The sequence below is a fragment of the Nematolebias whitei genome, chromosome 14 (genome assembly GCF_014905685.2).
Source record: "Nematolebias whitei isolate Nwh7 chromosome 14, NemWhi1, whole genome shotgun sequence".
In the NCBI taxonomy this organism is placed as follows: Eukaryota; Metazoa; Chordata; class Actinopteri; order Cyprinodontiformes; family Rivulidae; genus Nematolebias; species Nematolebias whitei.
Genome location: NC_056511.1, coordinates 40,687,609 through 40,701,725, shown reverse-complemented (window position 1 = coordinate 40,701,725; position 14,117 = coordinate 40,687,609). Strand labels below are relative to the sequence as shown.

Genomic DNA, 14,117 nt, shown 5'->3' with positions numbered 1-14,117 from the left:
CTTCCTGGTATTTGATTCGATTGCTCTTTGTGATGGGTCAGAAAGTAGTAAAATTTTATTTGTTTCGCCTTTCAGTCTGCCGGTCGCACAGCGTTGTTCTGTTCATGTTTGCATGAATGTGAATGGGCACCTGTTGGAAAAAAAGAAGAAAGACAAAACATGTTTGTGGGCCTTTTTTTTTTAAACGTATGCGTTAAAATAATAAAACCAGTATACATGTATGATGACATCACTTGCTGAGCTCACTTTTCCACACAAACAGGAACAAAACCAAGACAAAATGTCCTAAACGTGCAGAACTACTGAACCACATCTGCAATAGCGTGCGTTTTTTGTCCCCGTCAACTGACCTTTAAGAAATTGTTCTAAAAGAAAAAGCTAATTTAAAATTTTTACACCTTAACAGGAGCAGCATCCCGCTCAGAATCTTTTGACCTGAAAAAGATGCAAGATTTCTATGAGCTGAGAGCGAAGTCACACTCTGCCGACCCACCTCCGTGCAGAATCTCAGTCTAATGTCGTGGCCAGTGAACTGCAGTCACCATGGAGAAAAACCTGGCTAATACTACTGGAAAAATGCTGGAGCAGAGTGGTAATAATGAAGTCATAGCCACCCCTGACAGTTTGTTAGAGAATAAAAGCTTTTTTGTATTAAATAAAATTTTCCTCATTGTCTAAAAAGAACTCCTTTCCGAGTGTTAACACTGTCCTAAAAGAGTCAATTTAAACACAGAAACAACTTTACTGGCATTTTTTTTTTTCTACTGAAAAGGGCATTCCAATGAAATACCATTAATGTTTCTTGGTAAAGTTGAATTACAAACTTCTACATATGACAAAGAACTTAGTACTTATAGATACATTAAACGTAAATTTATATTCATGACTTCCAGTTAAAAACTTAAAAAATAATCATGGATTGTAGAGTAAGACTTACCACTTGGACGTCTAACTTCTAAATACACCTAAACAATATCTGTAGCTTTTGATTGATTTTATTAACTCTTCCCCAGATTTCCTGGGTGCTGAGTGAATTCAACAGACGATGCTGTCGTCTAAAACTCTCTCTACAGATGAATCATTAACAGAGAGAGGGATTGGTCATTTCCTTTAGTTAATGAAGTCGGCTACCAGATCACCCCACAGTGCTCTTGTCAATTTATTTAAAGTCAGTAGATCTTAAGTTATTTAAATTTGCTTTCATACTCATAATTTCATATAAAATAAGCAACACCTCCTCCGTCACTGAGGGGTTTGAATAGTGAATGTTCATTGAGATGAGTGTATTTAAGGACTTGGATTGAACAGGGAATGCAAGTAAACCTAAATGTTTTGAGTGCAAGTTATTAAAGTGGGTAGGAGTTACACTGTAAAGGAACAGAGGGAGGTTTTTATGTTTTGCTTGTCCAAGGCAGTGCAGAGTGACGGATCCTGGAGTGTGGAGGGAGCATTTTTATCCAGCAGCAGGTGCAATGAAGGAGCCAGGGGGTGGCCAATGGTGGTATTGGCCCCATATATTGATCTATGGCCACCCCAAGGGCCACCCCAATCATCTGAGGAAACTTATTTTAGATTTTTTTTGTTTTAAGTTTTCCAGCTCACAAGGTTTGCATATATGGTGGCAACGTAGCAACCCAATTTTGGAAAGGAATCTTGCTTATACCTATAGATGTATAGACACAGCGATACACTATGGAAATCGATACCTCACTTTTTTTTAAGTCATCATGTTCACATAGACGGATGAGCCAAAAGTATTTCCAATTGCCCCACTTTTATCTGCAAGGGAAAACACCAAAAGTAGAATCCTTTAATAAATGAAGCATGTCACCTACGATGGAAAATATATTATCTCTGCCTCTACGTTTATTCTTAATATTTTATAATCTTTCATTTGATCCTGTGTCATGATTTCAGTATTTTAATCTCTAGTGTGACTCTGTGTACAGGGGTCACAGCGTTGTGGCAGAGTTCATGAAACATGTTTATTCCCACTTTGTTAAGAAATTGTACTGTGATTGTATGACGGTCTCTTCTTCCAGCAGTACAGAATAGAGCTGCAATTTCTAACCCAAGTCCGGGCCAGGTTGGGCTGAAATTGTCATAAGACGAGGAACCCAGAGTGGACCAGACAAGACAAGATCCAGTTAGAAAAAGGTAAAAGTGTTTATTATATACAGTGCACTATTTACAGGTGGTCATCTCTTGGGGATCCTGAGGAAGAGAGTTGGAGCAGTAAGGTCCACTTGCAGGGTAGGACACAGTTGATAATTGGTTGTCTTTTCTTACAGGTGGAGGCGCAGATGTTTGGCGTGGACATGATCCACCAGAAAACCCCTGAGATGAGAGGCCAGGTAGGACAGGCGTGTGGCTGGAAGGCGAGGCACAGAGGACAAGAGCCAGAGTCACAGGGATACCAGGATCAAACAGGAGTCAAGGAGACAGGATGACCGCGGGCACAAGAACAACGGTAAGTACTTCTCGTTTGTAAGCCGATATACAGACCACAAGCATAAATACTGAAATGGGTACAATGCTCCAGAGATGAGTCATACTGGACTGCAGCCTTAAATAGTAGAAGGACCTCGTCAGGTGGATGGCCAACAGCTGGTGGCAGTCAGTGGCCATCTTGAAGGCGGAGCTGCAGACTGTGGAACTCTCACAGAAATGATGTGCTTGATGGGCGGGCAGGGTCGGTCTCGGGCTTTTGATGCAGTTTTACGTATCATACAACACAAAGAAAACTAAATAAGAATGCACAATATGAAATTGTGTTAATCAACTTGTTGAGGAGTTTGTATGTTGAGGATGAGAAAGAGATAAAATAGAGTGCAGAAGTTAATCAGACTGTGAAAAGAGAGCGTAGCACTGGTGCATTGCACAACAATTGCACATGTGGCCCCGCCCACCCTGCTTTTATTACACATCTGAGGATTTGCAATTGACCCACAACAAGCAACCTAATGGAGCTGGAAAATATTTAACAAAAGCTAAAAACGGGAGAACTCACTCTACAAAACCAGCACAGTGAAGCCTGCTGATGTGTCAGGTCAGGTGCACGCTCAGGTCCGACCGGCCGGTTGAAAGATGTAAAAAAAGTCTTAAGCTTAAGATGGACAACTGGATCACTGGTCCCGCGCGTCTTGCTCCGCACCCTGCTATCATCTGCGGTGAAGGAAGTTGCAGCATCTGAAGCTACAAAAGCCGAAGCGAGCAGCGTGTTCAATTAAAATAGCTTTGTTCTCTATTTTTCCAAATAATTTCGCTTTAAATATATTTTTGTTCATCTGTATAATAGCCTGTCTTTAGAGTAGGTTTTTTAGGCTATTCGTTTTGTATGTTAATATTCATTCGGTGACTTGTTAATAAACAAGAAATCTTATATTTTCCTTTTCTTGGAAATATGTTTTTAAAATATCATGTTAAACTGATTTGCTTAAAAAGGCAGTAAAAGCTTAATACATTTTTTTTTTTTTTTTCGGGTTAGGCCCTGTAATTACAATTAATTGGTCTGGTTGGGTTGGACTCAGAAAATATGGATATGGGCTGGAGCCGGGTCGGGTAGGACGTTTTAGGCCCAAATGCAACTCTAGTAAAGAAGGACATCTGACCACACTGGTCTGAACCAGTCTGCGGCTGCTGGTACAAGCAGGATGGTGAGGGTGTCACTTCTGGGACTCCAGATAACCTCTGATGGTTAGAGCTCTTGGGATGTTCCGGCTCAGGGCACGCTCTGAGTTTTTGCATCCGACTGTCTCGAATGTTGTTCAAGCCGACAATAACTTTTAGCAAAAACTAAATTCCCTGAAGTCTACGCCTGGTTGTTTTGTGAATTATCATTTTTTTCCTACATTACCTTCTGCCTTTCATCCTAAAGTGTAAAACAAAGACCATGTATAACCTTTTGGCTCTCAGACGGATGACTCCCAACAAATACAATACCAATTTTTTCCTCATTTTCTGTAAAACTGACTGAAAGCAATTGTTATGTTTGCTAAATTTGATTAACTGTAACAGCTATCTTGAATTGAATTTACTCCTAAAGTTGTACATGTACATCCAATGGTGCTTTCTGAGTTTCATTTAAAATCGTCCAGTGATCAGTGTAATATTTTACTAATTGACTGACAAATGAGAACACAAACATTAACACTCACCTGCTCTGAAGAAAGAAGATAATAACTGTCAACCTTATGTCATAAATTTACCATAATATAACATATGTCTGCTATTCAAAAAAAGTATAAACTGAATCCCATCAATACATGAAAAAGTAATTTTGGTGGAAGGTTTTTCATTACAAGGAGGTTTTTATTCAGATTTAACTGCAATAAGTGCAAATAATGCAGTAGAAACCCCTCGCGATGGACTGTACCATCATGTTCTCCAAACAACGAGCTGCATTCTTACGCTCCAATAAACCAGTCTTCACTTTGTTGCTGAGCAGATGTCTCAACTAAAATATTTCACTTTTACAACATGTTGACTCATTTGTGTCCCAGCTCAGTGTCCAAGAGGCACAAAACGGTTTCAGAAGATTAGAAATAACCTTTATTGCAGGCAAGTGTCTAAAATTTGTATATATAAAAAATAATTAAAAAAATTACAAATGATTCACATGTTGATAAAAATTTTCATATCTTTCCAATTTTGTGTATAATTTTAGTGAAAGTGACTTGTTACAGCATAAATTACATTAAAATAGTAGTTTGCACAGCTCTGCTTTGTTGTCATTCAATATGACAAAAGTACTCATGATTTATAACAATAATTTATTTATAAGAATTTTTTCTTCTTTCTTCACCCTTTTCATTCACTGTTTTGCTTTTTGATTAATTTGTTGTTGTTTTTTTTTAAATGAATGACTAAATGAATAAATTAATTAATTAATAATAATAAAAAAAATACAATGGTTCTGTTCAAATGCCAATCATTTTATTAGGGTGGCACAGTGGTGCAGTTGGTAGAGCTGTGTCCTCTCAGCCAGGGTGCAGAGCTGCATCCTTACCTGGGATCTTTCTGGGTGGAGGAGGAAACCAAACCATGCATGTGTGAATGATTGTCTGGTTTGTCTCTGTGTCCCTATGATGGGCTGGAGACCTGTCCAAGGCATCCTCTGCCTTTTGCACAGTGACTGTTGGGTGTAGTCACCAGCTCCCCACGACCTGTAAAGGATAAGCAGGTAATAAAGATAATGAATATATCAATAGTTTTATTATAAAAGCATGAATTATAAATAAATATTAGTGTATTAACTTCTACACAAGCTGTCTGTCAGACAGTAGCAACAATTTTAGGTAACCCTGCAAAACAGTTGGAAAAAATACATGCTAAAGCTAACCAAGAAAGTAAATGACAGTGTCATCTGCATAGAGAAGCATGTATGATTTCTTGCATATGCACTGTTTTTAATTTGTTTTTCATCTAGGACCCACCCTCTTTACAATCTACATAGGTAATGTAGGTCAGACCAACCTTGATACGTCCTTACATTTCTATGCTGATGACACAGTTGTTTATTGTCGAGATAAAACAGTTGCTAAGGTTTTCCAGCTTTTACAGTCTGCTTTTGACATCATCCAGTCAGATTTGTTCCATCTCAAATTTGTCCTCAACACCGACAAAACCAAAGGGATGTTGTTTTCAAACAGGAAGTCAGTCCCAGCAGTTCTTCCCACAATTTTATCTTTGAATGGTGCCCCTATTGAGTTTGTTGGTTCCTACAAATATTTGGGTATATTGGTCAATTTCCATCTCTCTTTTAAGCCCCATTTGGAAAACTTAGAAAGGAAACTGAAAATTAAACTGGGTTTCTTTTTCAGAAACTGATCCTGCCTAACTCTGAATCCTAGGAAACACCTTGTAACTGTGACTTTCCTTCCCTCCTTTGACTACAGTGACATTGTTTACATGAACGCTCCTACAAGAACCCTGCAGATGTTGGATGCTGTCTATCATGGTGCACTAAGATTCATAACTGGCTGTGATTATCGTACCCACCACTGCACCCTGTATTCACTGGTTAACTGGACATCATTAACTTCACGCAGACTCTCTCACTGGTACATTTTCATCTTTAAATCACTTCTTGGTCTGCTGCCTTCATACATCTCCTCCTACATGTCACTGCATGAGTGCAGCTACAGCATGCGCTCTAAGGACATTATTACCTGCAGTGCTCCCTCAGTGCAGACTGAATTAGGCAAAAGGGTCTTCTCCTACTCTGCTCCTGTTTCCTGGAATATCTTGCAAAAAGAACTGAATCTCTTAACCTTGACCTCTTGAAGTGGCTTCAAACATCTTCTAAGTTCATGGCAACAACCAATGCAGATATGTTCCTTTTTTTAGTTTTCTACATCACCTTACAATGTAGCTGCTTGTGTTTTCATTTTTAATACCATTTTCTTTCTTCTTTTTTTTCCTCAATTTTTATGCTTTCATTTATGATTGTCTACTGTTGTCATCACGCTTTGTTAAAAGCAGGTCTCATTTGTAAACGAGTCCTTGAGGCTCAATGAGACTAACCTATATAAATAAAGGTTGAATTAATGGGGGGGGGGGGGGGGATCCCTTTCCAGTGGTGTCCTCAGATAAATCTTTCTGATCCTGTCTTTTCCAGGAAACATGAAAAATGGCACACCAGTTGGAAATTTAACAGTGTGTGTAAAAAACCGTTGGTCAGTGAAAAGTTAACAGTGAATGTGAGTTCATCCTCAGTCGCACACTCTGCAGCACTCAGCTGAAATGGTAAGACGGCTTTCTAATAGTAATGAATGTTAGCGTTATGTTTAGATAAGTTAGACACAAATGCTAAATAGAAGCTATAAAATAACCAACATCCTTTTTGGCAGCGGGGTGTTAACATTGGTAGCTATAATAGAAGTTATACTTTTGTCCGTCCTTAATTTTGTACCGTTACATTCGTTACAGTTAATAACAAACGATTGATTCAGCAGATGCCTGGTGCAAAAGTTCTGCTGTTCCTGCGGAGTTTGTCACGAAGGAAACCTCTGGAACCTGAAGATGAAGTGTCCAGCTTTCGGCGCTGCCTGACCACCCTGGACCTGGTAGCTCTGGGGGTTGGCAGCACCCTGGGGGCTGGTGTTTATGTGCTGTCGGGAGAGGTGGCCAGAACCGTGGCTGGTCCAAGTATAATTATCTCTTTTCTGATAGTGGCTGTAGCCTCCATCTTTGCAGGGCTGTGTTATGCTGAGTTCGGAGCTCGTGTTCCTAAAACTGGCTCTGCGTATCTCTACAGCTATGTGACTTTGGGGGAGATATGGGCTTTTATCACTGGCTGGAACCTGCTGCTTTCTTATGTCATAGGTAACAACATATGGGATGTATGCTTTTGAGAGTCAGTAAGATTCTATCCATTTTGTCTTGGTATTGCTTCTATCATTTCTATCTTTCATGCTATGCTTGTGGCTCCATCATTGTCAGTTTAATCTGATGCATGCTCCACCTTTTCCTGTGTTTTAAGGGACATCAAGTGTAGCCAGAGCTTGGAGTGGGACCTTTGATGACCTTTTGGGAAACGTTATTACCAACACTTTGGGTGAACACGCTGGGTTGGGCTTATCTGGATTAGCTCCTTACCCAGACTTCTTTGCAGCTGGCCTCATAATCCTTTTAGCAAGCAAGTTTAATAATTTTAGCCCTCTTAGATGTGACAACAATTAGTAAATGATTTTTCAATGTGTTTGTCTGCACCTTTGTTATCTTTTTCTTGTTCTTTTTAGGCATTCTTGCATTTGGTGTTAAAGAGTCGACTACAGTAAATAAGGTTTTTACAGCCGTGAACATCCTTGTGTTGCTGTTTGTTATCCTGACTGGTTTCGTAAAGGGGGATATAACCAACTGGTACATTGATGAAGACAACCTGCCAAATGGAGATGGGTACTGACCCCTGTTTCACTGCACTTGTGTTCCAGCAGCTGTGCTATTTAATCTGTCTTATTGACAGAGTGTCTGTTACTTTTCAGAAATTATACATACTTGAACGAAACCAACAAATATGGATTTGGGGGATTTTTTCCTTTTGGCTTCGAGGGAACATTAGCTGGAGCAGCCACCTGCTTTTATGCATTTGTTGGATTTGACTGCATTGCCACAACAGGTGAACAGATTGAACTGTTGGGATTTATTGCATGCTTTGATAAGATATTTGCAAAGAAAACAAATAAATGGTCAAATATGCGGAACAAGAAAACAGTGTTCACTCATCAGCCTGGTTGTATTTTTAGGAGAGGAGGTAAAGAACCCTCAGAAGTCAGTTCCACTCAGCATAGTGACATCCCTCCTCATATGCTTCCTGGCTTATTTTGGAGTGTCTTCTGCCTTGACGTTGATGATGCCGTACTATTTGCTCAGCGTTCACAGCCCACTGCCTGTGGCTTTCACATACATCGGTTGGGGCCCTGCAAAGTATGCAGTGGCTGTTGGATCCCTCTGTGCCCTTTCAACAAGGTACAAAATTCAGTGATTCATGAAGGAACGCAGTGTGATTTTGCACGCGAGGACAAATGTAATCTTAAAACAATATAAACATTAAATATTTTACCTGTTGCAGATAGTTACTACAACCTGTTTGGAGAAAAATAGATTGTGATTGGACTGATGAACTAATGGACAGTTTACATAGGGCTAACACCGTGTGGTAACACCACAGGAATACTGCTGTACACTGAAAACAAAGGTAAACTAGACAAATTGCATTTCCTGCTAAAATGCAGTGTGAATGCTTATTGCTAATGAACTTGCTGAAAAACAGCTTAAATTAGCTAAAAACATGGTGAAGTGTAGCTGAAAAGGAAGAACAAGTCTAAGTTAGCAGAAGAAGAAAGACAATTACTGAATTTGTTTCAAATAAGCAGAAATGAGCACAAAAAATAGTAAATTAGCTCTAAAAGCTGAAATTAGCAAAAAATAGATGAAAACGTAAAAAAAAAAAGCTTAAATTACTAGAAGAAATTGGAGAGAGCATTGTGTCCATTCGGCTGAAAGAAGCAGAAATGAGCACAGAAAAGTGGAAATTTACTGAAAAAGCTGAAAAGTAACTAAATAGCAGAATCTTAATGAGTGCAAAAACTGTGAAATTAGCTGAAAAAGCTAAAATGAGCATAAAACAGCAGTAGCTGAAATAGGTGAAATAAACATAATTAAGCTAAAAGTAATATAGCTGAAATTAATAGAAAGAAGCTAATTAGGCTAAAAGTAACAGAAATTGCCATGAAAAACATGAATGAATTTATCTGAAAACGGCTGAAATTAGCTAAAAAGTATGCTAATAGGCTAGCTGAAAAGCTAGAACAAGCTTCAATTAGCAGAAGAAATTATGAAGAACACATCATGATGCATGCTCAATAATCCAGGCAGAAAAATCTAAAAAAGTTAAGTCTGGTCCTCTGGACGTTCATGTAACACACACTTTGTTTTTTAAATGTCCAGAGGACCAGATTTAACTTTTAGATATGAAGAACACATGTTTGCCCAATTAGGCTGAAAGAAGCAGAAATGAGCACAAAAAGTGGAAATTATCTGAAAAAGGCTGAAATTAGCAAAAACAAATAAACAGACAAAAACAAAACAAAAAAACAACAGCTGAAAAGTAGCTAAAAAGACAGAAGAAGCTTAAATTACCAGAAAGAAGTGGAGAGAGCACATTTTTGCTGAATTAGGCTGAAGACTGTTAAAACAAGTGCAAAAATGTGGAATTAGCTGAAAAAGCTAAAACAAGCATAAAAACAGCTAGCAACAGTAGCTGGGCAGAAAAAGCTGAAACTTGCATAAATAAGCCAAAAGGAGCATAACAAGCTGAAATTAGCAGTAAGAAGTTAAAAGAAGCACAAAAATGTTGTAGTTAGCAGAAAGAATCTAAAAGGATCACAAAACAGCTAAAATGAGCTAAAAGTAGCTGAAGAAAAAGTTAAAATTTGCTAAATGAATAGCAATAGTGAGCATTCACACAATAATGACTGCTGAGGGACTCTTTGAGCTTCTCCCTGCAGTTTATTAGGGTCGATGTTCCCGATGCCCCGTGTTCTCTTTGCCATGGCCCGGGACGGACTTCTCTTCAGACCTCTCAGCAAAATGAGTGACAGACAAAGCCCAGTTATTGCCACACTAGCTTCAGGGTTTGTAGCAGGTATAACGCTGTACTGTACATCATATTGTAATACTCTGATTTTTTTTCATATATCAAAACTGATGTTGCCAACATTTAATTCTTTAAACAATTAGTTTCAAGTTGATGTAAAATTGTGTCGTTGCAGCCGTCATGGCCTTGTTGTTTGACCTGAAGGCGCTGGTTGACATGATGTCCATTGGAACCTTGTTTGCCTACACACTCGTTGCTATATGTATACTCATTTTAAGGTAAATATCTCTATTTATGCTGTGATAATTCATTAGTCTAATCTCAACTGGTGAAAATAACTTTTTATAGCTGATGATGATGTGATGGAAAAATATTCCCAAAAAGCAAAAACAGTTTAAGATAAATTGTGAAAATCATAACATTAAACAGAATATTTTTGTGTTTATTAACAACAACAGAAAACTGTTGCCACCATTTTTTTTTTTTTCATATTCACCTGATTAATATGAACATTCAGGTGAAATATTACAAAAAGTTAAAGATGCAGCTTTCCATAGAAAAGTGTCCAAACTTTTTAATATGCTGCCAAATTATCAAAAGTAAAGTACAAGAGTGCAACAAAAATTGTATTTCGGGATTTAAATAAAGTATATGTTTTTGTTGTGATTTTTAAAAACTCAACAACAGTGTGGACGATGTTTTGGAGAAAGGGGCAAAAGTATATAAACTTTAGGAAAAAAAGATTATTTAAATTGTTGTAGATCCAAAACTTAAAAAGCAAAAGTTCACTTTTTTATTTTTATTTTTAAAGGTCTTTGTTCCTTTGATTTATTGGGTCTATTGTTTTTCTTTTTTCTTGTGCTTGGAAAATACATTTTAGTTTATTATTTTAAAAAAGGAGTAAAATGAGTCCAATTTATCTCTACCTATGATTAAATCAACTACAGTTGTTTTCTTTGAAAACATTTGTTATATTTAGCCAAGTTTTATGAATGATTGTATGAATGTCTACTTTTTAGAAAATGTAAGTAAAGATTTTGAATCCTGGCTGGGGGGCCTTTCTGGGTGGAGTTTGCATGTTCTCTCCGTGCATGCGTGGCTTTTCTCCGGGTACTCTGATTTCCTCCCATAGATCAAAAACATGCATGTTAGGCTGATTGGTAACTCTAAATTGTCTCTAGGTGTGAGTGAGAGAGTGAATGGTTGTTTGTCTCGTTTGTCTCCATATGGCCCTGTGATGAATGGATGGATGGATGGATGGATGGATGGATGGATAAGTATAGCCAAAGGTTAGTATTGTATGTAATATTGAACATTAAAAAAATGTTCAAACCTCTTTTTCTGGCAAACCTATGAATTATAAATATAAAATAAATTTTATATATACATACAGAGAGTGGTGAAGGCTGCACAGACGTCTGCTGAAGCCAGCCTCCCCACCATCACATACACCTTCACCTTCAGATGCAGGAAGAGAGCCACCTGCGTCATGAAGGACCCCACTCACCCAGCACACACACTTTTTGCCCCACTCCCCTCAGGCAGGAGGTTGAGGAGCATTAAGTGTAAAACCACTAGACTGAAGAACAGCTTCTACCCTGAAGCTGTTAGACTCATGAATTACTGATCAGGATAATCACTGAAAAAATCACTGTAATGCCACTCGATTGTTGATATGTGCTGCTGATTATCCATGCTGCTGATCTCATGCTGCTGATTCATTTCATGCCGTATTCATTTTTACTCATCTGCTCACACAGACTCATGTTCGTGCTGCTGTTTGGACACCACTGCCTTAGAGGAATGCATGTCACCTGCTGTTTTTCATGCCAGAGTTTTAGACAAAGATTATTTTATGTTGAGAATAAAAGCATCAATTTAGTGAGAGCTCACATTACACATTAGTTCGTGAAGTACAGTATGTGCGGAGGATCACTCTCAGCTGTTATGAAAAAGTTTTAGCTCATTATCTGTAAAACTATCCAAATAGTCATTTTTAGATTTAGAGACAATTATTACTTTCTGAAAGTTTCAATTAAATTTGCCCAGTAGTTTATGAAATATTTTGCTAACACTACAGACAAATGAGCACACAAACAGGCTAAACCATTCTCTTTAGCGGTGGATGATAATAATCAACGTCTAAACTTTGTATTTAACTGTTAATCACAATGAAATCTATACAATGCATAAAATAAGAACCTTATAATTATATGTTTTATTCACACAGCTCTATCTGTACAGGTATGAAGCTGACCTGAGCGAAGGATCAAGTTTAGCAGAGCCCTTCTCAATAGGTGGTTTAATGTGTCCTCCCTCTCAGGCAACTCCACGCACAGCAGCAAATGTGTCTTTACTAACTGTTTCTCTTGGTAAGTAATCCTCACACTGTCCCCCAAAATTATTTACTATAGAGATCTGTTTTACTGGTTGCTGAAAATGACCACTTTGGTTCTTCACCAGTCGTTTTAGCTCTCACTCTCAGCCTCTTCATATCAGAGACTGATGCTTTTCTGCAAGTCCTTCAATGGTGGAGTTTACTTGGTCTCTCTGTGGTCGCGCTGATGATGCTTTTCACCATCCTGATCATCTGCAGACAGCCACAAAGTACAGCCAAAGCTGCTTTCATGGTACACCTCTAGTGTAATTCATGTTTAATGGCATGCTTATCCCTCTTTATGAAAGTGTTAGCTATGAAACTGTCTAATAGCTTCTTAATGTGTTTGTCAACAGGTTCCTTTTGTGCCTTATCTTCCTATGTTTAGCACCTTTGTTAATGTTTATCTCATGGTTCAACTTGGATCAGACACATGGCTCCGCTATGCAGTGTGGACGGCAGTAGGTATGAGATGAATAGCACAATTTTGTTAGGAAGTGAGACATTTTGAACAATGTGAATAATGCCATTTGTATGTTATTTATATATTTTTTAAATAGGTTTAATGATCTACTTTTGTTATGGAGTTCACCACAGTGTGCAGAAACAAAGACTTGAGAATTCACAGAACATCCCCTCTTCCCTGATATGAACTTTGAACCTGGATTGGATTTTAACAGAGAAACTGTGCAACCGGATTGATTCACTGTTGTAAAAATCAAATGTTCATTTAATAAACTTGCTGACAGTGTGCAAAGGTGTCCTAATTTGTTTGAGGGGTTTGCAAAGTTTTTTTTTTTTTTTTACTGTAGAAGTTTATGTCCTAAAATATGTTTAATTTACAACCACAAAGGGAAACATATTTAAAAAATGACATCATCCGTCTATGAGGTTTTATATTGTAATTATCATTGAAATGCATCCCTTTACTACATCGGGAATGTAATATACGGCAAGAAAACAACCTTCCAGGTTATTTTTATCACCAGGATTTGGTTTGAAAGTCAAAAGATAGTCTGTACGTTAGTACAAAATAATATGCCAGAATACAAAAAAGAAAAGTTTATTTCAATTCCTTTAATTGTATTTTTGTGAAATACTGCTACTATTGATAAATAGAATTGTTTCCCAATTTCCATTAATACAGTAAATGCTTTTGACAGGGATTTGGTAAGAAATATAGTTTAATATGCACTCGTACACCACGCATAGCAGCCATCATACATGCATGCTGTCTGACTGCACACCAGCTTTTTTTCCCCCTTTCTTAAAAAAGATTGAAAAATAAATTTTAAAAATAGTTTTTTTCTCAGTTGCTTTGGTGCATTTCTCACATCACTATTAACATTTGCACAAAAGTTAGCGCATTTCTCAAAACAGTTACTACAAACTGCAGAACCTAGTTGATTACCTGCAAAAGTGTGTCACTTGCTCAAAATGGATAGTTAATTCCTCAAGCGTCAGTGTCCTCAACATGAAAAGTCCTGACACCAGTGTTTATGATGTACAATACGTTGTTCAAAATACACGATGTTACACAGGAAAAGTTGTCCTAGTTTTTCTTGGGATAAAGCATGCACTGGAGCTGGAGGTAAGGGAACTGCTGCACACATTCATATACGTTGATAAGGCAGGTTTCAA

At 37.9% G+C, this 14,117-nt stretch overlaps 1 protein-coding gene across 1 annotated transcript; it reads left to right on the top strand.

Annotated features, from left to right (window-relative positions):
• The first annotated feature begins 6,956 nt into the window (after positions 1-6,956).
• zgc:175280 (cationic amino acid transporter 2 family protein) lies at positions 6,957-13,128 on the top strand. Its single transcript, XM_037687705.1, has 11 exons — positions 6,957-7,326; positions 7,484-7,639; positions 7,743-7,899; positions 7,986-8,119; positions 8,247-8,469; positions 10,011-10,147; positions 10,275-10,377; positions 12,344-12,471; positions 12,563-12,729; positions 12,833-12,941; positions 13,037-13,128. Exons 1-11 carry the CDS (start codon positions 6,957-6,959, stop codon positions 13,126-13,128), a joined length of 1,776 nt encoding a protein of 591 aa, XP_037543633.1.
• The last annotated feature ends 989 nt before the right edge of the window (positions 13,129-14,117 follow it).

What these genes read in the sequence shown, in the direction of transcription:
- zgc:175280 (XM_037687705.1), top strand. Translation starts at nt 6,957, where the DNA reads ATGCCTGGTGCAAAAGTTCTGCTGTTCCTGCGGAGTTTGTCACGAAGG. An exon ending in CAGCCAAAGCTGCTTTCATG is followed by an intron (nt 12,730 to 12,832) that starts GTACACCTCTAG and finishes GTTTGTCAACAG; the next exon opens with GTTCCTTTTGTGCCTTATCT. An exon ending in TGCAGTGTGGACGGCAGTAG is followed by an intron (nt 12,942 to 13,036) that starts GTATGAGATGAA and finishes TTTTTTAAATAG; the next exon opens with GTTTAATGATCTACTTTTGT.